The 22,600-nt window shown below is 36.2% G+C and overlaps 2 protein-coding genes, 1 long non-coding RNA gene and 1 pseudogene across 3 annotated transcripts; all 4 read left to right on the forward strand.

Annotated features, from left to right (window-relative positions):
• Positions 1-457: 457 nt before the first annotated feature.
• LOC121802311 lies at positions 458-1,075 on the forward strand. The gene is made up of 2 exons (XR_006050760.1): positions 458-797; positions 877-1,075. It is a non-coding gene; the product is annotated as an uncharacterized LOC121802311 (long non-coding RNA).
• Positions 1,076-7,263: 6,188 nt separating this feature from the next.
• LOC121805298 (cytochrome P450 710A11-like) lies at positions 7,264-9,311 on the forward strand. Its single transcript, XM_042205104.1, has one exon. It carries the CDS (start codon positions 7,564-7,566, stop codon positions 9,061-9,063), a length of 1,500 nt encoding a protein of 499 aa, XP_042061038.1. The 5' UTR covers positions 7,264-7,563; the 3' UTR covers positions 9,064-9,311.
• A 5,167-nt stretch (positions 9,312-14,478) lies between these two features.
• Positions 14,479-16,055, forward strand: LOC121805299 (annotated as a pseudogene).
• Positions 16,056-19,261: 3,206 nt separating this feature from the next.
• LOC121803522 (cytochrome b561 domain-containing protein At4g18260-like) lies at positions 19,262-20,935 on the forward strand. Its single transcript, XM_042203162.1, has 4 exons — positions 19,262-19,454; positions 19,529-19,696; positions 20,200-20,348; positions 20,533-20,935. The coding sequence occupies exons 1-4, from the start codon at positions 19,344-19,346 to the stop codon at positions 20,933-20,935; spliced, it is 831 nt and encodes a 276-aa protein (XP_042059096.1). The 5' UTR covers positions 19,262-19,343.
• The last annotated feature ends 1,665 nt before the right edge of the window (positions 20,936-22,600 follow it).

The raw sequence follows: 22,600 nt of genomic DNA on the forward strand, positions 1-22,600 counted from the left end.
TTACTTGCACTTATTTCCTTTCTAGGCGTCCCAAGTTATTTGCACTCTTTCCATTTTTAGTAAAAATTATCACCTACAGCCGCAATTGTTGACTTTGCTATACACTCATTCCTTAATCTCCGTGCCGAAAAGGAAATGTGCGAGTAGTCCGGGACGGAGGGAGTATAATTAGTAGTGCTCAAACAATTAAAATTAGAAAAAGAAAAAGAGTGCCCGCACGGGCTTAACTCAGTTGGTTCCTGGGTGGTAGATTGTCCCTAAGCAGACAGGATCGAATGCTGGCAGCCGCAGTGTGGGAGTTTCACCACTGTGGTGGCTCCTTGTGTGCTGGTTACCAGTGTAAGTTCCTCCCACCTAATGGGCCATTGAGGTACCGTGTTTGAACCCCTCCATAGCGATGTCGGGCCGGATTATGGGGGCGCCTGGGGTGAGCGAATCACCTTTTGTCCCTAAGAAAAAGAAAAAGAGTCGGCAACGTATATACTTCCGCTTAACACACGTATATACCATCTGCCAACTATCCACGCCTATCATTTCCCTCTCGCCCCTACCAGATCTCCACCATTCTCAAATTTGCAATTCTTCAAAAATTCACAATATAGAAACAAATCCCAAATCATCTCTCAAAATTATTTCACAGAAGCACAAATTTCCTGCTCAGTCCTAGCTCTCTCTTTCTCACAAAAACAGAAACAACCAAAAGACTCCCATCTCTCGTTCCAAAATCGGCGCCGCAGGTAGCCTTCGCCGCAGCTGCTGTCACGGCCTCTCCATCGCCGAGAGGCTTCTTACGACCGGTAAGTCCGATCTCCTTTACCCCATTCTAAACCTTTTATTAAAAAATCTATTTGTTTGATTTCACTTATTAATGGGCAGATAGGGATTTTATGAATTGGGGATTTGAAGAAAACAAGGCTACTAAAGCATTAATGGTTCAAGCTTTATCAAGAATGCTTCCTTCAACAGTTTATGAAATTCAATTCCGTGAACTACAGTGAGTGTATGAATGCAGAGGGTTCAGAGATTTATGGATATACCTTTGGGAAGAAGAGAATAATAAGAAGAATTAAATCCACAGCTCTCTCGGTCTTCTCCTTTCAACGCTGTGATATCAATTATTTGGCCATGGAATCAACGAATTGAGATTTTCATATTAATGAATTTGAGGAGAAGAATATACCTTTTGTTGGGATAGACAAAAAGAATTGCAGCAGGGTTGCCCTATATTTATAGGTAAAACTGATAGATATTGATTGATTTGGTGGTGGGAGAGATTTTAGGGAGCGGAGGTTTTGGTGAATGAAAAGAAAATGTGTAAGGGTGTCCACTATAAGGCGAACACGCTCAATAGCCCCGCCCCAGTTTTTATCCATAGCCCCAATTTTATTGTCCATAGCCCCAAAATTTTGTGTCCGCCACTATGGTGGACACCTCCAATAGCCCCAAATTTTGTAATCAACTTTCTTTTTATAATATTTCAAGTAATTATGAACAAATTTATCGGGCTCTTAGTGGATTAGAAGAAGCCGACTATACGAATTAAAAATAAAAATTAAAATAAAATAAAATACAAATTAAAATTAAAATTAGAATTACACACTAAATTAAAATTAAAATCACACACTACATTGAATCTAGTACAAATCACTACCAAGTTTACACACTATATAGTTGAACAGCCGCTGCGACATCCTGAATCTCCGGCGGAATATCTCGGGTGGATAACGGGGGTTATCCTCGAAGTAATCATCCATTAAACGTTGGTGAGCACCGACGTGATCTCGTGGGATTGTCCGCCGATGAGTAATGGTGCGAGGGATCGGATCCTCCGCCTCCTCCGCCAAACGCGCCACTACCTCCTGGGTGGCCTGGTGTTGCACCTGTTGAATCAGAGCATTCCAGTTGTCTCTCCACAAATTGTTCATTTCCGACCCTAAATTGTAGTGAGAGAAATCTGTATAGATGTTGTGTTTGAATGGTGTGAAAATAATGAATGGAGTAGGGTGTAATTATAGGTGAATTGAAGTGTAAAAAAAAATTAAAATTCGCATGCAACCGCCGCGGCTATAATGTCCCCCACTATAGGCGCGGCTATAGCCCCCCCCCCCCCCCCCCGCGTCCTCGCCCCGCACCCGGCGATTCCTCGTCCGCCGCCCCTCCCCCCACCCGCCGCGTCCACCCCCGCGGCGGACACCCTTCCCACTATAAGCCGCCCCGCTTCCGCCCCAAACGCGGCTATAGCCGCGTCCACATTATAGTGGACACTCTAAAAAGGGTTTAGGAGAAGAGATTTATGTTGACAGCAGGAATTAAATAGGAATTAGGAATAAATGGCTATATTAAAAGTAGTCCAATTGAATAAGGATAAATGAGCTAGAAAAGAATAAAAATAGACAAATTAAATAGGAATTAAGAATAAATGGCTATATTAAAAGTAGCTCAATTGAATAAGGATAAATGAGCTAGAAAAGAATAAAAATAGATAAAAGTGATAGGTCCAAAATATATATAATTATTTATTACATTGATCAAATTGTGGCATTTTATTATTTGCGTACTTTGGTGTTATTCTAAGTACTCGTAATTGAACGCCCAATTTTCCCATCAACGACTCTCACGACAATCCGATAGACTATTTTCACCACACAATTAATCAACAATAAATCAGGTATTCACTATTTCTATTCGCAACTAATCAAAATAATGACAGTATTTTACTCGAGGTCTATCACTAGCTCATTTTCAAAACAAAATCTTAATGTAAAAGGGGTACTATATCCTACAATCAAATCTGGATATATTCACAATTCATAAGTTATTTGTCTTCCTGGATATCCTACAACCAAAAGGAAATCTTATAATTCGTATTTCATAATTGTGTCACGTATGGATAAATTTCAATTTCATAAAAGTACATAATTGTACATACATAACCGAACTCTTTTCTAACATTTTATATTGAAAATCTTTTTATAAACAATAATTGAAAATAAATTTCATACTAACCATTTTGCAACACTTTGAAAAAAAATTAAAATTTTAACTTAAATATTTGTATATTTAAGCAAGAAAATATTTTCTTACTAAATATCGTATAATTAATTCGAATCAAGCTCGAAATCATGTTATGATTCGCATAAAATTTCTATATCACTTTTTTCTTACTGCTACATACTTATAATACAATAACTAACAAAACTAATTTTTAATTAAATTCACTTAAATTTAAAATTTTAAAGATATTGTGCGTACAATTTATGTACATTTATCTTTTCTTTTTGAAATAAATAATGTCTACAAACATCTCATGTGCAAACTTAAGAAAATGGTGTCACATGCGCAATTTTCTATTCCTAATGGGTTACTATAAAAAGTTGAAACATTTAATGGTGTTGATCGCCCAATTTTAAAATTTATAAGATTGTGAGATTAAATAACAATTGTGTATAGCTTGTTCTTTTTAGTTAATGTAAATAAATATTAGTACTATAACAAATCACAACAATTTATTAGCTTGTCATTTTATATATATACACGTTACATTTTCACGACAAAATAAGTTCAAAACAACAAAATGTCATTTTCACATCTCCATATATTGGAAACATCACACAACTGTTTTTAATATAATGTCAATCCATAATAAATTGTAGTAGTACTAATTTTTATTGCGTCACGCATAGGACTCTTAATGTATCTAACTTCAAATCCATTTTTAGACTGCATATTACTTTGATATACGCTACACCACGTTGATTTCCTACGTGGATTTTATCTTATTTCGTATGTTTTTCCTCATTCTAAATTTGTTAATATGAACAAAAATATAATTGAACAAAATAAGAAGCCAACACATGCCCAGCTGGGAGTAGGCCAAGTCGCCCCACATTCAACAACATTTTGTATCTCTATCCATCTACAATCATTCTATCAATAATATTGTTAGCAGAAGATATAAATTTTTTATGAGAAAAAATTATGAAAAATGTTGGAACAGAAATTAATAGAGAATAAGGTTTATTTAATGAAATTACTATTACAATAAAAAAACATGATTATTAATTGGCCTGTGGATGTAGAGAGTATAAGTATATAACTCATCCTTCTCATTTGAGAATGTATTTATTGAAAACAAAATAAATGAAATAAAATACTGTATTAGATAATACTCCTAAAGTAAGAGTAAGATTATTTAGTGAGATTAAAAATTAAAATCTTAAATTATCAATAAGATTATTTATCGTCACTAGCTTTTTTCCTAAAGTAAGAGTAAGATTATTTAGTTATTAAACTAATTCATCTCGTGTTTATCATCATTTATATCATGCCGCCTTTCCTTAGGAAATTTGGGTCTTATTGATACAGTAAATTGGCATTAATTTAAAAATCAGACTTTCTAAATTACACGATGCAATGTAATTTCACGAGAATACACATATTTGTTCATTCTGGTTCGTATATCCAGATTAGTTTCTATTCATTTATGGTATGTATTTTCTTTTTAATGAGGTTAATTCTTTTTTTATTAATAATATTATTCTAACTATTTTTTTCTTTATCTTTCGATTAGTTTATCAATTGTGAATTAAAATTTGTATTGTTCACTGTCAAAATTATATTATGTGAACGGATGTAATGATTTTAACATTATACGTATATTAACAAGAATAGTTCATTTTTACATTTTTCAACATATTAATTTTTAGGAGCATTCATATTGGCCCGTCTCAAATTCAGCCACATTTTCATCACACCTTCATTTTTTCAATTGTCACATGATGAAGTCTTATTTCAACCGCAACTTTTATAGCTAGATTTGAGGTTGATAATTTTCGATACAAGCATGTACAAAATTAATAGGTTAATGTCAAGCCTTATTAGATTTGTGTCTTTATCGTATCGACTCGCTAAGAACATGATAACTACTTATTCGGTTTGGTCGTACATAAAAACCTTAAAGTTAAGTTGGGTCGACCATAAGTATGTGATTTGGACATTTGGTTAATATGTTGAGGATTTTATCTACTATTATGAAATTTGAATGCATAATATATTCTCTTATACTTTGTTGTTATTATGTGAAATACTTTTTTAATTATGTAATTTAGGTTTGTATAAATTAGACTGAAATCATGATCAAGCTTTAATAGTGTAATCATGTTTTAATCGTGATCGACCAGAGGTTTGAGTTTTTGTTACTAAACTATTTGAAGTTTAATAATTGAAACAAGACCGACCGAAAGTTAGATAAACAAAAAAGATATTGCTGCCCTAATATTCTTTAGACTAAAAGGTAATCTCAAATATTAATTTGATTCTATGTGAATTCGGACCAGGATATTTATCAACGATGTGAACATTAAACATGTTAATCAAATTACAATTGTAACAACCTAACTCTTAGAGCATCTCCAAGGGAATAGGTAAACTAATATAATTATCATATTTACTTTTTTTAATGAAAAATCATTCTCCAATGGGAGATGTATTTGAGAAGGTATTATACATTTTCCCATTTTGAAGATGTATCTTTACCTTTCCATCAATGGAGAGGTAAAATTTTATAACTACCATATTTACCTTTTTTTCATGAAAAATCATTCTCCAAGGGGAAACGTATTTGATAAGGTATTACACTTTATGTTTTTAATGCATTTTGTATGATTATTTTATTTAAAAGAATTAATTTATCTTTCTATATATCTTTTCCCTTTGGAATATATTATTTTTTAGAAGGGTATATTTCACTTTTTGAGAAGGTAAATATATGATAACCTTTTCTATATACTTTCCTTCCTTGGATATGCTCTTATTAGCTTACAGTTGTTCCATAGGCCAATATAAGTTTTTCCAATATGCTTTGTTTTCACTCACTTGCTCCATAAGCAGCTTCTAGGGGGTTCACCTATCTCTCATTGAATATGCACCGATTGTCACGTACATGCATATTCTCATAATCTCTCTCTCTTTCTGGTATGTTTTGGTACATTTATGTAACTCTACGCTTTACAAGTAGTAGCCGCTCCTTATGAGATGGATGCCAAAAGAATATGCACCTTGTTGGATGAGTAACACCTATCAAATCTATTAACCTCTCATTGAATATGCACCGATTGTCACATACATGCATATTCTCATAATCTCTCTCTCTTTCTGGTATGTTTCGGTACATTTATGTAATTCTACGCTTTACAAGTAGTAGCCGCTCCTTATCTGTGTCTATGCACCAACATTCAGTAGGATCCGCTCCTTAGTTATGCACTGACGATCACTCACTACTTTTATCCTAAATATTACAACAACATTAGAGAAGTCAGTTAACCTCAAATTAACCAATGATCTGATTAACCAGTTTGTTGATTCACACCAAGAATCATTAATATACATAAGAAAAATGTTTAAATCACATAAATCAACTTCCAAAATTACATAAGCAAAACTCTTAATTAATACAATAGGTTAACCAACCAATAGGAAACAATAATAGGTTAAATTTAAATAAAAACTAAATTAATATCTAAATTTTAAATAAAAAGTAATTTTTAAAGACTCTAGTCGCAACCGATATTCTTCTAGCTGACGCCTACGTTAAGGTGTCCACAATGGTGGCCCTTGAAGGCCACCAAATGTGGCTCGGCCACCATTCGTGGCTCTCTTGTGGCCCTCTGCAAAGATAATTAACAAAATTTAACAAAAACAACAAGGGCCACCAAATGTGGCCCTCCCAAATAAAAAATAATTTGTTCACTTTTTTTAATGTTATTTTTAATTTAACTATATTAAATTTTATTAGACTTTAAATTTATGATATTTATAAATTTAATTAAAATAAAATAATTTGGATTGTAAATAAAAAAATAATTTGGACTGTAAATAAATAAAATAATTAAAATAAAATAATTTTGGAACTCCAGATCTACCGCTTGTTGGAATTGTTCATCGTCGGAATCCATAGTTGCAAGGTTGAATTGAAATTGGAAGAAAATATTGGAAAGATTGGAGGAAAATGGAAGTAAAATGGAGTTGGAAAAATGGAATGGAAGTGTAGTATTTTATAAAAAATTTTCAAAATTTACAAAAAAAAAATTTAAATCCGTGGCCCGCTGCAATGGAGGGCCGCGGCTCCCCCTCGGCTCTCGGCTCTGCACCCCGCCTCTCGGCTCTTTGCAATGGGGGGCCGCGCACCGAGCCGCGGGCCGCGACTCCCCCATTGTGGACACTCTTAGCAGTGCTGCAATGGAGCCGTGATATCTCGTCGCGTTCGGCCGCTCAGCCTTGCCACGGATGTACTATAAAATTAACGACTTTACTTTATATAATCCATAGCCGTCTTTCCTGATTAAACAAACTAGGGTTTACAATTTTCACTTTATAAATAAATAATATATGGTGTAGTATTTTATTAGCACGGCATACCCTTTCAATAGCCGATTAATCAAAAATAAAATTCTAGACACTATAAAAACAATCCCCCCCAAACTCTGTTTCACTTTCCCCCTCTGTATCGCTAATCTCCCCAACTAATTCAATTTTCAAACAAGTAGAGCCACAGAGAAATAAAAAATGGAGCTCACCTGGAGCTCGATAACCCCCTTCTTCCCTCACATAATCTCCATTGTCGCTCTCCTCCTCTTCCTCGAGCAGTTCTCCTACCTCAAAAAGAAACGCTTCCTTCCCGGTCCCGCCCTCGTCCTCCCCTTCCTCGGCAACGCCATCTCCCTCGTCGCCGATCCCACCAATTTCTGGAACCGCCAATCCGCCTACGCCAAATCCACCTCCACCGGAATCTCCGCCAATTACATCATCGGCCGCTACATCCTCTACGTCTACAGCTCCGACCTCTCGCACAAAATCTTCGCAAATGTCCGCCCCGACGCCTTTCACCTCGTCGGCCACCCCTTCGGTAAAAAGCTCTTCGGCGAGCACAATCTGATTTACATGTTCGGCCAGGATCACAAGGATCTCCGTCGTCAAATCGCGCCTAATTTCACTCCCAAAGCGCTCTCCATTTACACCGATATTCAGCAGAGGATTATAATCCAGCATTTGGCGCGCTGGCTGCGTCAATCGCAGCCGGATAAATCGCTGCCGCTCCGGATTTTGTGCCGAGATATGAATCTCGAGACGTCGCAGACGGTTTTCGTCGGACCTTATCTCGATGAATCCGCGCGGGAGCGGTTTAACGTCGATTACAACTTTTTTAACGTTGGATTGATGAAGCTGCCGATCGATCTTCCTGGATTCGCCTTCCGCAACGCGCGGCTTGCGGTTGGGAGGCTGATTGAGACGCTCGGAACCTGTGCGGCGGCGAGTGAGCGGCGGATGGAGGCGAAGGAGGAGGAGCCATCGTGTTTGATCGATTTCTGGATGCAGGAGAATCTGCGGTTAGCGGCGGAGAAGGAGTACGAGTGCAGCCACCGCGAAATCGGCGGTCACCTCTTCGATTTCCTCTTCGCCGCGCAGGACGCCTCCACTTCCTCGCTGCTCTGGGCAGTGGCGCTGCTCGACTCGCACCCGCAGGTACTCGCGCGAGTGAGGGAGGAGGTCTCGCGGCACTGGTCGCCAGAGAGCGGCGCCGAGATCAGCGGCGACCAGCTCCGCGAGATGAAGTTCACCGAAGCGGTGGCGCGTGAGGTCGTGAGGATCAGAGCGCCGGCGACGATGGTGCCGCACATCGCAGGCGTTGACTTTCCATTGACTGAGAATTACACCGTGCCGAAGGGCACAATCGTCTTTCCCTCTGTCTTCGACTCATCTTTTCAGGGATTCACCGAACCGGAGAAGTTCGATCCGGACCGGTTCATGGAGCACAGGCAGGAGGACCGGGTTTATAAGAAGAACTTTTTAGCGTTCGGATCCGGGGCCCACCAGTGTGTGGGGCAAAGATACGCGATCAATCATCTGATGTTATTCATCGCGATATTCACCTCTCTAATTGATTTCAAAAGGGATAGATCCGACGGCTGTGATGAGATCGCTTATGTTCCAACAATTGTGCCGAAAGATGATTGCAGGGTTTTCCTGTTGCCGCGATGCAGTGGATTATTCCCGCCTTCGTATTGACTGATGGGATGTGGGTGTGCTGGGGGATAAAATTATCTTTGGAAAAAACAAAAAAATTATTTAAAATTATGTTTTCGGTTGATTTATTTATTGGGTGAAATAATTGGGTGATTTGATTGGGTGGCAAATATTCAGGGTGTTCGTTGCGGGGGTCTGTTATTGTAATTGTCATTATGTTGTCCGCTGTTAATTTAATTTTTCAATTTTTATTCAATGGAATTCAAGCAGTGAAATTATTGTTTCGGAAATTAATTATTGTAGTAATTTATTCATTTCGTGTCAGTGTCAGTTGCCTTTAACTGGTTCTTTTGTCAATACATTGCCATATTTTTACCCTTTTGACGTGGGCTGACAACGCCAACTTTGGATTGTTATTTTATTTTGACACATTTTTCTAAAATTAAAATATCAATATTTCTATTCTATTAATTCCCTTATATTATTCTTTTTTATTTAATTTATAAAATAATTTACATAAATTTTTGCACTGAATATAAAATATTTCACTTAGAATAGGATGGAAGGTATGTAATGCTTTTAATATATCAGACCATAAAAAATTAATTTTAATATAAATTTAATAAAGTAAAAAAAATATAACAAAAATTTCAATTCTTGTTAGCTAAATCAAAAGCTCATGGTATTGCGAAGTGGTGATAAAATAAGAACAACTGAAAAATGGAGTTATAGCTTAATGTTCTCAAATAAGGAGAATTATGTACGTAACTTGCGATTGCAGGCGAAATGGAAATAGTAATAAATTAATAGGTACTCCGTACATGTTATTTGCTACTAATATTCTCTATTTTTTGAAATGTGGATTGACCTTTGTCCGATGGAGGTCTGCTATCCTATCATCAAGGTTTTGGACTTTGAATATTGATAATTCAGTACAGCTATACCAATTTGATAAAATTATAAGTGATGCTTACATAAGTTGCGTCTGTAATATGCATATAGATTAGTGGGTGTAATCAAATCAAACTGATATTACTACTACTATTTTAGTGCCTATTTGTATATTAACCTTCCGGATATAATTTTCATAGTACTATACATTATTAATAGTTGAAAGAAGGGGGGTGTGTGGTTATATCATTATTACTAAATTTATTAAATTTGGATAAATCCAACCCATAGTTATTGTGAAGAGTGCAAAGTTGATCTTGTATGATCTGTCAACCGTTTTTATTACATGATGATGAATTGATGATGATGATGATGATACGACAAATGCATAAATTATTGAGACTTCACTGTTGAATGTTGACAATTTAATTTGTGATAATTGAAACTTCTTATTCTTTGGTTCTTCGCAATTGAAAAGTCATTTGTTGACTGCACCAAAATACATTCGTCAAGTGTTACAGTTAGGCTTGTCAAATCGGGTATTTGCGGATACCCGATTCGAAAATTTCGGGCACCCAATCTCGAATTTTCCAAAATCTAGTACCCGATACTCGATCCGATTTTAATTTCGGATATCCGGATATCCGAGTATCCAGTCCCGAATAATCGGGTATCCAGTCCCGATTTCAATTTCAATTTTGAGGAGAGTTCGGCGCGCAGAAGAGGGTGGCGGCGCTGGTAGAGGAGACTGCCCCCGGCTGGGCAGTAGAGGAGAGCTCGTTGTGGCCGGCGCTGGGAGAAGAGACGACGGCGACGTTGGGAGAGGTGACAGCGCCGGCAGTGGGCGCAGGTGAGAGAGTCGGAGAGCTGGAGAGAGGAGGGAGTCGTGTCTGCTGTAAGTCTGTAACTCAGTTACTACCATTAACCCTAATATTTAATTACTTAAACTTTAAAAATTAGAACTAATATTAGTAATTAGAAATTAAGTATATAATATAAAGCGGACAGTTGGGTATTTCATCTTTGGGTGTGTAAATAAGTAAGAATATGCAAATTAGAGTTAACACACTATATATTAATTTTTTTAAAAATCGGATAATTTGGGTATACCCGATACTCGAAAATCCAAAATTCTCAATACCCGGTCCCAATCCAAAACCCGAAAAATCAGATTTTGGGTATTCAATTACCCGACTTTTTTGTGTTCAGATATCGGGTATCCAATATCATATATCCATTTTAACAGGCCGAGTTACAATGCAAATTTTATTTTGATACGCTGAAAATTACTTTGAAATGACACTATATTTTTCTTACTTTGACACTAGATTTCATATTTTTAGAGATTAAATTGTAATTTTATTATTTTCTTTCTAGAACGTTCATTGTTACTATGATAAGGTTAATTTATGTATAGACTATCACCAGCTAATGACGAAAGGTAGACTTGTAGTACGTGCGCTTTGATAATTAAGCTAGTGATAAGTTTGATTGACTTTTTTTTAGATTCTACCATATCTAAATTAAAATCTATGATAGTACTATAAATTTATAGAATTGACAGCTCATAGTTTCTAATTTTTCACAAACTTGATGCATGATTCGAATCATTTTGATTAAGATCGAAACCTTACTTGGAGTCAAATTAATAATCTCTATTGTTAAAGCAAGTCTTTTGAGCACAACTTGATTAATTAATTTGAATTAGTTGGATTTTAAAACTTTTGTTGAGCTCAAATATACTACTCCACATTTGTAGTAACTGATTAATTTACTCCCCTCACTTATACCCTATCTAGCTGGGCTTGAAAAAAATAATAGTACTAGTAGTACTTTAAGATGGCTACAAAGTAGCTTTGCCCCAACTCTAGTTATCAAGTTAAGTAAACCAATTAGATACGTCGAATTTCAATTGGACCAACATTATGACAAATCAATATATACAAGTGTGATCTGTATAAATATAATTAATTTAAATATAATTCATATCTCAGTTGCTAAAAACAGTCCCTTTTTCTGGTTTGTGATGATTTGGGAAAATAAAGATTATTGCATATTGGCTACACGACGGTGGCCGAATTGCAAAATTTCACTTTTTCTGCATATGTCTGAAAATGCAATGAATTTTTTAGTTGTAAAATTTTATTTGTGCACAACCAATTTGTTTCCTTCCCAAGAAATATCAGCTTTGTTGTTGGACACGGACAATGACTTTGTATTGGCTAATCAATAAAATTATAGTAAGAGAGAAAACAAATTGCATTTGCTTTAAACACGAATATGCCAAATGAGAACGACGAAATGTACATATTCTTTAGAAACATTGCTGGAATAAAATATAGTTGTAGCCTAGTTTAGAAAACTCAAAAAATTATATATTTTGATTTGATTAAACATATATGTTGAATAATTAAATTGTACTATCATGATTAGAGATGATAATAGTCCAGACATAAAGAGGTATTTAACGATGGCGCAAAAATTTGAATGCTTTAAGTTTCGTTCAAGTCAAATTCCAACTTTGAACTTAATTTTCTAATCTATTTGCTATTTATATTCCATTTTATTATGCTTGACCAATAACGAAAAATGGAGACTAGATATTTCAAAGGGAAATTCAATATTCATTTTTCCACCAACATCTTCTTAATCTTAACCTGAGTATTTTATTAATTTATGGGATCATATGATATGATTGATGAAAGCAATTCGAAATATTGACAATTATATAGTGATATATGCATAGTGAATACATGGTTGTGAAAAAGCTAAATAGTCAAATTTATTCAAAGTTATTGTAGTCAAATATATTCAAAGTTATTACCACTATGAAGTGTCAACTATGATCAATCAATACTTATACATATTCCTATTCCAAGTCCTACTAAAAGAAATAATCAATATAACTTCATCATCGTCATCATCATTATAATTGATAAATTAGATGATATCCATCATCTTGCCCCAAAAAAGTCTGTCTCAAAGTTTATAAAATGAAAAAGCACAATGAATCAATAGAGTGAAAATTAACATGTGTTGATCATTATTTGTTTAATTGATAGTGCAATTTAGCGGAATTCGTCATATTAGCAAAAAAAAAAGAGAAAAAAAATCGTTATCCAAGTTTTCGAATCTACAATTAAAAACTAACATAAATTGTGGAATGGTTTGATAAATCAATTGCATCGAATTATTTGTTACTTGATCAAGCTGGAATTGTTTGGTACTTGATCAAGATGAAATGGTTCAGCAACCGCTGGATCATGTTCATCGTGCAAGATTAAATCACAGCCGTTCGATTAGATTCGACCGTTGGATATTAGAAGCTTTAAATAGTTTGTTAAAGTTGTTGTAAAAGTAGTTAGTTGATTCAATTAGTCTTCTTCCGAGAGCTTGAATAAAGCACTCACTCAAGAATTCTTCAACCATCTCTCTCGATCAAACACACATACTCACACACGCACACTCAAGATTCTTTGCAAAAGCTTACATAAATTTTAACGGAATCCATCGTCTTACCAAAAATAAATTATGGTCTCAAAGAATCAAAGTTTACGAGATGAAAAAACATAATAAACCAATATAAATAAAAAAGTAATTTGTTTTGTTCTTTGCTTGTTTAATTGGTACTTCAGTCTAGCGAAATCCACAATCTTAATTACCAAGATAACAAAATTCGTACTCAAAGGTAACAAGATGGAAAATCTTAATGAATCAATAGAAAAAAAAATAACTGTATTTTTTCATTATTTTATAATAATTGATATTCCTTCGTCTCAATGAGCATGTTACGTGTCTTGAATGACATGAATGTTTAAGATATGTAGTTAATGTATTAAAATAGAAAGAAAAAAAAGTAACTACTACAATAATAACACCGAAAAAAATAGTTAGATTGAGTTAATTGATCTCGTTAACCCATCCCAAATGTCATCATTGATACGATACATAATAGGTCAATTAAAATTAAAATCGTACTATCTCTTACTAGCAAGTAGCAAAAGAAGAAAAAGCCATGATACAAGAATACATGCTGCTGCAAATTAAATGGGACTAACTTAAAGAAATTAGTGTTGCTTTTTATATGATATTTTATTTTATTCCTAAAAAATGATAATAGTAGTAGTTACTTAAATTGTGACCAAAGGTATCATCTATCTACCGACAGACTTAGTGACTATTCCCCGTACTGATTCGTAGGTACTTCGAAGAGTGGGATCGATCTTATGTGCGAGATATTTTAATTAACATGCCAAACGATGAGAAAATTATCACAAATTAAAGGTCAGACCAAATTTTTGAATATGATTTGACAACATATGTAGCGTAATAATATTAGTAGCACATTTCGGACTTAATAATGGAAAAGTTGAAAACTGAGGTATGAAATGAAAACATAATCAATAAGAGCCCAAATCCGAAAAGAAATGAAGCCCATGTTGGAAGACAGACCCAAATGAAGTTAGGGTTGTAATTCTCTTCTTTACCATCTCAAACAGTATAACCCTAGATACTGCCCCCGCCCGCAGGCTTGGAGGAGAGAGAAAATTTGAGCTACCGGGAAAAATGGTGACATACAAAGTATGCTCTCGCTCTATCTAAATTTGATCGCTGATGCAGTTGTTTTTGTTTTCGATTTGTTTGCTGAAATGATGAGTGCTGATTTGATTTTGTGAGTTGCGGTTTTTGCAGTTCCACCAGTACCAGGTGGTCGGAAGAGCTCTGCCGACGGAGACGGATGAGCACCCCCAAGATCTACCGAATGAAGCTATGGGCGACAAACGAGGTCCGCGCCAAGTCCAAATTCTGGTAATTTTGAGCTTCGGTTTCATAATTTTTCTGTGTGTGGAGCTAGGTGACCTATATTCGTTCGTCTTTGTTATTGAAGAAATGAATTGTTAGTTGATTATTTGGAAAATGAGATAAATGATTTTTTTGTGGTGAATAATCTGAATTGTTAGGGTTTTTATTATAGAATATTGATTTGGTAAATTTTAGGATACTACTCAGAAATTTGTTTTGGAATTTAGATTCAATGTGTGTGTTTATCTATGAAGGTACTTTCTGAGGAAGCTTAAGAAGGTGAAGAAGAGTAACGGTCAGGTTCTTGCTATCAATGAGGTATGTATATTATTTCGAAACCTCATCTTTTTTGTTATTATATCTGAAAAAGATGTTTTTATTGAATTAAGTTGTCACTTGCTTAATTTTTAAACAGAAAGTTGAGTGCTTTGTTCGTTTGGTTATTTGTTTTTCGTCTTCGAATTGTTTTTCAGTACTATGCATATGTTTATGTTTGGACATTTAGGCTTCAGCACATTTTAGCTAAAAAAAATACTAGTGAGAACTTGTTTTCTTCTTCAGATTTCGCAACATGCACAACATGATTAGGAATTTGAGTTGGTTTTACATCAAACATCAAACAGTACTATAATGTATGCAATTAGCAATCATAAATTTCTCCCTTGCTTGAGTAGACTTTCTTATATTATGTGATTGCCTTTACCTTAGTTATGGTTCATTATGTATAGAACACTATGCTGTGTGCTTGTCATAGGACATGTTCGTGTTTCTTGCACCTCAAAACCCTTGCATTGAATTTGCATCCTTTGCCATTTCTTTCATCATAGATTTTTGGGAAGAACCCAACCACAATCAAGAACTAGGGGATCTGGTTGAGATACCAAAGTAGGACTGGGTACCACAACATGTACAAGGAGTACCGTGACACCACTCTCAACGGTGGTGTCGAGCAGATGTACACCGAGATGGCCTCCCGCCACAGGGTCCGCCATCACTGCATTCAGATCATCAAGACAGCCACTGTCCCAGCCAAGCTTTGCAAGAGGGAGAGCACAAAGCAGTTTCACAACTCTAAGATCAAATTCCCCCTGATGTACAGGAAGGTGAGGCCACCAACGAGGAAGCTCAAGACCACGTACAAGGCAACCAGGCCCAACTTATTTGTGTAAGGAGCTTCGACGAGTGTTGGAGGGTGAGATTGACATTTATGCAAGTTATCAGTTTTGAGTTTTGGTGGACTTATATCTTGTTTGCCTTTATCATTACACTTTTATCTATAGGATTGAATGTTGTTAATTTCAGAATTCCGCTTCTTATGATGCTCGTCTTGTTTTCTGGTCTATGGTTTTTTTTTGGTTCTTATGTTCAGGCAATCTAGAAAGTGATTCTTGTGTATTATCGAGCCCTAAGAGCATCCACATCCGTGCTCTTGCCAACGAGCACGGATGTGGGCCTGGACGGACGAGCACAAGGGTTCCACCATTCCATTATTCAATTTAAATAAAAACATTTCCATAAAATTAAAATACATTAAAATACTCGGAATAATATTACAAATTATAAAAAATTAAAAATTACATAATTAAATTCCTAAAAAATAAAAATTGCATGCTAAAAAATAAAAATTATATACTTAAAATCCTAAAAAATAAAAATTACCTAATTTAAACGTAAAAATGCCCTCGGGGAAGACTAGTCATCATCCGACAATGCCCCCAACGTTCTTTGAAGACCCCGTATCATCGCCACATGCGATCGAAGTTGCTCGGGGGTCATATTTGACCTATCGGCCAAATTGAGTTGGGCCAAAACCCCCCACAACGAGTTGGTGGGGGGTTGAGGTGGCACATAAGGAGCAGGAGCAGATGGAGTCGCGCCGCGACGGCGGTTGGCCGCGGCCTTCTTTCTTCCTTGCGGTTGGCGTTGGGAACCGCTCGGGCCGGCGTCGGGGCTACCCAAGTTAGCTCCGGCAAGTTTGCTAGCCATGTCTTCGGAGCTGGCGTCGGATAGGGATACCGACCTTGACCGTTTGGAGGAGCCGCTAGAGGAGGATGTTACGCCTCCCCTATACTTCGGATGCGACCGTGTCTCCTGCCAAATGTTGAGGTACTTGAACGGCTTGTAGTTCATGGATTGGTAGGTCGACAAGGCGGAACTGATGATGCCGACCTCGCTCCAGCCGCTTCCCGCCGACCGCTCTTCCGGGAGGTAATACCCCCTGAACTTTTGGATTTCTTCGTTGGCTCTGTATATGGCATTGCGCACCATACTCTCGTTGCGCTCGATTGTTCCAGCCGGCCGGTTTTCATTGTACCGGCGACAGATGCGCCACCAATAATGATCGCCGGATTGGTTTGTGCCAACCTCCAGATCTTCGGAGATTGACAAGAACGCTTTGAACAATTGCTCCATCTCCGCTGGAGTGTACAGTGTGCGGACACAGCAAGTAGGAGGAGTCGGAGTTTGGGAGAGGCCGCTCGACCTCGCTCTAGGCTCTGGTGTCCAACCGTATTTCCCTTCGGGGGCATCTTGGTCGTCAATCGGGTAAGGCCGGTAGCCACCCGGAACTTCCGAACCTTGGGTTTGAGGATGGGCTGAATATTCCGTTTTCGGACTAGGAAACGTTTGTGAACCGAACCAATCGGGGTTCCAACCATGGGAACCGGGGGGTGATCGCCGTGGCCGGACATTGTTTTGTTGTAAGAGTGAAAGAAAGATTGAGAATTGAGAATGGAAATGAGAGAATTTAGATGAGAATTGTGTAGTGTGGTGTGAAATGTGAATTTTTGGTATGGAAGTGGGAGTATTTATATATGAAAATGTGTATTTTTGGGCAAAAAAATTGAAAAATAAATTAAAAGTGGGTAGAAAACGGATATAATTTTTTGGGAAGTGGGAAAATATTTTTTTATTTTTAATCAGATTTTTATATTAAAATCCGATTTTTTTATAAAAAAATTTTAAATTGCCAACAGCTATGCCGTTGGCCAATAGGAAGCTGCCACGTCGCCTGCTCGCTGGCACGGACGTGCTCAATGCATCGAGCAGCGACGTGCCAGTGGCAAGAGGGCAGCGGCGGACAGCTCATCCGCGCCGCTGGCACGGACGGACGAGCTTGTGCTCACAGATATGGATGCTCTAATACTGATGAATTCAAGAATAGTTACGCAGTTCTTACGTTTGAATGTATACTTGAAATTGGATGTCTTCTGTGTCTTTGGAATGATCGATTGATTGAAAATAAAATTGAACACTGGAATTTATGATTTTTAGGTGTAGTCTTATGTTGAAATATTCGTGCTTGGTTTTCTAATTTTGTCATGAAAATGATTTTATAAACTCAAATTATCATATCGAGTGAAGCAAACCATATAAGTTCTTAATGTTTTTTATTCAAACAAAAGAAAATCCAACTGAGTTATAGATAGTTAAAGGCTTGATAATTGAATCTAAACACTATCTTTTAATTATATTATCAATTACTATATTCCAACCTCTGAAACAAGCTTTCTGTTTAACATCTAACCTTTTCATTTTATTCAGTTTTTTTTCTAAACAAAATAAGCACAATTGCTATTTATGAGTTGGGCGAAGGGTGTAAAATGGAGTTTTAAGTAAATTAAGTTGCATCATGATCATCAAGATAATCTAGATGTGGAGGATAATATTTAATTGAAGGGTGTAACGAGTTTTAAGTAAAGTTAGTAGTTATTGTTTGGTAATGCACCATGCTAGGATTCAGTCATCTAATTGAAGCTCTGATGACAAAATTGATAGAGTTTAAATAATCGTAGAAATTTATTAATATTTTAAAAATGTAGAATTCTCCTTTGCTTTATTATTATTAAATTTATTATCATTTTGACATTTTCATCATTAAATATTTCATCTTAAATTTTTTTATAAATAGACCCCACATGAAATATGTTTCACTCCTATTTTATTATAAAATTAATATATAATTTCATTAGCTCATTTTACTCTCATTTTATATTAAAGTAAACTTCATATTCTACTAGTAATCTTTTCCACCCACATTAAACAAATAATTAGATGTAAGAGCTAGTAATTGCAATTCCATTGATGATACTCCTTGTGAGCGTGGTTTTCGTTGTTGTCCAAATCTAGCTTCAAATTAAAGCAATGCAGATTTCAGATACATAATTATTAGGACAGTAGATCATAAGAATAAAAAATAGACTTGGGGATTTAGGGTGATATTTTAATAACTTAAATATAAATGAAAAACAGATCAATATAGAAATTTATCGAAATGCAACATTGCCACACGTTTCTCATCAGCGAACATTAACTTGTCTAAACCTAATTCACTCTAATAAAGATTAAGACTATCATTACCATGAAGATAAATATAGTCCATTTGATTACTTCTTTACAAAAAGGCATCCATGTCAAAAAGCAAAACAAACATTTTCAATGAATAAAGAGAGATAATCAAAGACACACACCATCATTGCAAGCTTGGAAATAAAACATTTTCACCAAATATAAAAAGAATCAATCTAGTCCCATCTATTGCCACAACCTTAGATCATCCAAAAAGACAGCATTAAATTCACCAAACACCTCAAAACCTCCCTTCAAAATCTTGAAGGAGGAAACAAAAGATGTCTCCTTTAAGCAGTTTTAGTGTTGCCATAGCTCTTCTACTTCTTGCACATTTATGTGAATCTTCACCATACAAAAATCAAGATTCCGGCAGCCTCAACGAACACGATGTAAGTAGGAGTATTTAATTTCTGGTGTGGTTCGAGTTGCTCGACTGGTTCTAAAAAAATGTAGTATTGTGCAGGAAAATTCTCAGAGGGTGTTTGATATTGTAGTTCATGGAATCTTGCTGTGGGCATCAATGGGATTCTTGATCCCTTTGGGAATATTGGTGATGAGAGTTTCCAGTTGCACAAGTGAATTTCAACCTTCTAGGCACAAAAAAGTGTTCTATGTTCATGCACTTTTGCAGGTATAGTCACTCTACTTTCAAGAAATTGAGAAGATAGGAAAAGAAGAAAAACTAAAATGCATCAAAGAAATGAAAGAAATCAATATACTAGTATAATGAGTTTTTTTAGATGGTTGTGATCAAAATCATTGTGTTACTTTATAGTCTATGGTTTTACTGCATTTTCATAAAGCATAATCATGATTTTCGTTTAATACTATCTAGCATGGCCATTGTGTCTTGAAAGTCCATGAGTAGTGGAGTATTAGATACACTAGAGATAGTATTTTGGTACACATAATTACCTTTTTTAATGCATTTTGAGGGTCAAATTGTGTGATTCGATTTATGACATTGTAGCTTGATTTCAAATACTACTTGCAATTTCAGTTTAAAATACTACTCCTATTACTATTTTATACTCCTATCATTGTATGTTGCTTATATGAATTAAAGTCTTATTTTTTTTTCTCTTCAATTTCACTTTTTAATTGCCAATTAAAGTTATATCATATAATTGACAGGTACTTTCGGTTCTGCTTGTAACCGTTGGAGCAATTTTATCAATCAGAAACTTCGAGAATGCATTCAACAACACACATCAAAGACTAGGGCTGGCTCTTTATGCTGCTATTTATATGCAACTTATCCTCGGATTTAAAAGACCTAAAAGGTAACTAACACAATATTTATATCCTTAATCCAAATGTAGTTGAAATTATTTTGTGGGAGAAGTATTTTTTGTAACCACTAAGATGACACATTATTGCATATAGTAGCTCATCACAATTAACTTAAGAAAAGAAAAAGAAACCATTTTATTTTGCTAATTTTTTCTTTTTCCAATTTTTGTGCAGGGGGACTAGAGCTAGAAGTGCATGGTACTTGTTACATTGGTTACTAGGTACCATAACTTGTTTGGTTGGAGTCTTGAATATCTACACTGGATTACAAGCCTACCACATAAGAACTTCAACAAACACAAGATTTTACACCATAATCTTCACAGCTCAATTATCTTTCATGGTAATTCTCTATCTTTTCCAAGACAAATGGGATTACATTTTAAGACAGGGGATGCCACCTGGCGTTGTTGGTAGTTATGGAAACAATGATATACCATTGCCAATAACATTATCTCAACAAGTGGAAGATGATCGAATCAAGGATTCCTTCAATGAACCATCCATGAAGAGCAATGCATTGGGCACTCATTTTTCAAGAACCAATGTGCTCAATACACTATTTCAACTGACTTGAACTTATTCTATCCTTCTAGTATGTTTTTAGGTTTAATTGTTAAATAATGCACAACATTTCCATCAATTTTTAATATAGACATGATTTTTGGACCAGCTTTCGGTTTGTTACATGTTCGATTCCCTAATTTTTTGTCCGTGAATAGTATAATTTCTTTATCACGTGGACAATATTTACTAGCCACGTACAAAACTGATGATCATGGAGTACAATTTTTTTTGTTAATTAAAAGCCATTTTTTGCAATTAACTGATTAGAGCATCCGCATCGGTTCTCTCTGGGACGGACGGCGTCCGTGCCGCTGAGCAGGCTACGTGGCGCGTTTCTATTCGCCAACGGATTAGCCGTTGGATTTTCTATTTTTTTTAAATCGAAAATAATACCAAAAATTTAAAAATATATTTTCAGATTCTAAAAAATATAGCCGTTTTATTACCATTTTTATGAAATTATTTTGTTTTTTTAAAATTTTTTTTAATCCCAAAATCATCTATAAATACACACATTCATCATCCATTTTTCACATCGAATTATCTCTCGTTCATATTTTTTCATACAACTCATCTACATCTTCCTCTCTCACTCAAACCCTCTCTAAAAATTCAAAAATGGATTTCATCGATATCATTGCGGAAGCGGAGTGTGAAGAACAAGAATACTATGAACAATATCGTGCCGCCTATGAAGCCTATGTCGCCGCCGCTACCCCCAACCCTTCTCCTCAACCAACTAGATCAAATCGCCGCTACATCCCTCGTGACCGGGAGGGAGCTCACGAAAGGCTCGTTGCCGACTATTTTTCCGACTAGCCGCGGTTTCCGGAAGATTACTTTTGGCACCGCTTTCGCATGTCAAAACGGTTGTTTATGCATATTGTCAACACATTGTCCACCCGTGTTTAATACTTTCAGTCACGTAGAGACGCAACCAGTCGGCAAAGCCTCTCGGCGTTGTAGAAGTGTACTTGTGCCCTTCGACAACTTGCTACTGGGCAAACGGCTGACCTCTTCGACGAGTATTTGCATGTGGGGGAGTCAACTGGAATCCTATGCCTCAAAATTTTTTGCACCGGCGTTCGTTCTACTTTCGGTGAGGAATTCCTTCGGGCACCCACCACCGAAGATTGTCAACTGTTGCTCCATCTTCACGAAATAGTCCACGGTTTTCCTGGTGTGCTTGGCAGCAATGACTGCATGCATTAGAAGTGGAAGAATTGTCCGAATGCTTGGAGGAGGAAACACTTAAGCGGCCACAAAGGCGGCGGCCCAACGCTTATCCTTGAAGCGGTCGCCGACTACCGCATATGGATTTGGCATGCATATTTCGGTGTTGCCGGATCCAACAACGACTTGAACGCGCTCTATTCTTCACCACTCTTCAATGATGTTTTGAATGGTGTAGCACAGGTGATCGACTTCACCGTCAACGGAAATGCATACCACATGGGTTACTATCTCACCGATGGTATCTACCCAAGGTGGTCGACTTTCATGAAGACGCTCAGCAATCCGCAAGACCCGAGACGGATTCTTTATTCGCAGCGTTAAGAGTCTGCTCGAAAAGACGTCGAAAGAGCTTTTGGGGTCCTTCAAGGCCGGTTCAACATTGTGAAGGCCTCGTCTCGGCTGTGGTACGTTAAAAATATCGTCGACATCATGTACACAT

Source organism: Salvia splendens, chromosome 5, assembly GCF_004379255.2.
Source record: "Salvia splendens isolate huo1 chromosome 5, SspV2, whole genome shotgun sequence".
Classification (NCBI taxonomy): Eukaryota; Viridiplantae; Streptophyta; class Magnoliopsida; order Lamiales; family Lamiaceae; genus Salvia; species Salvia splendens.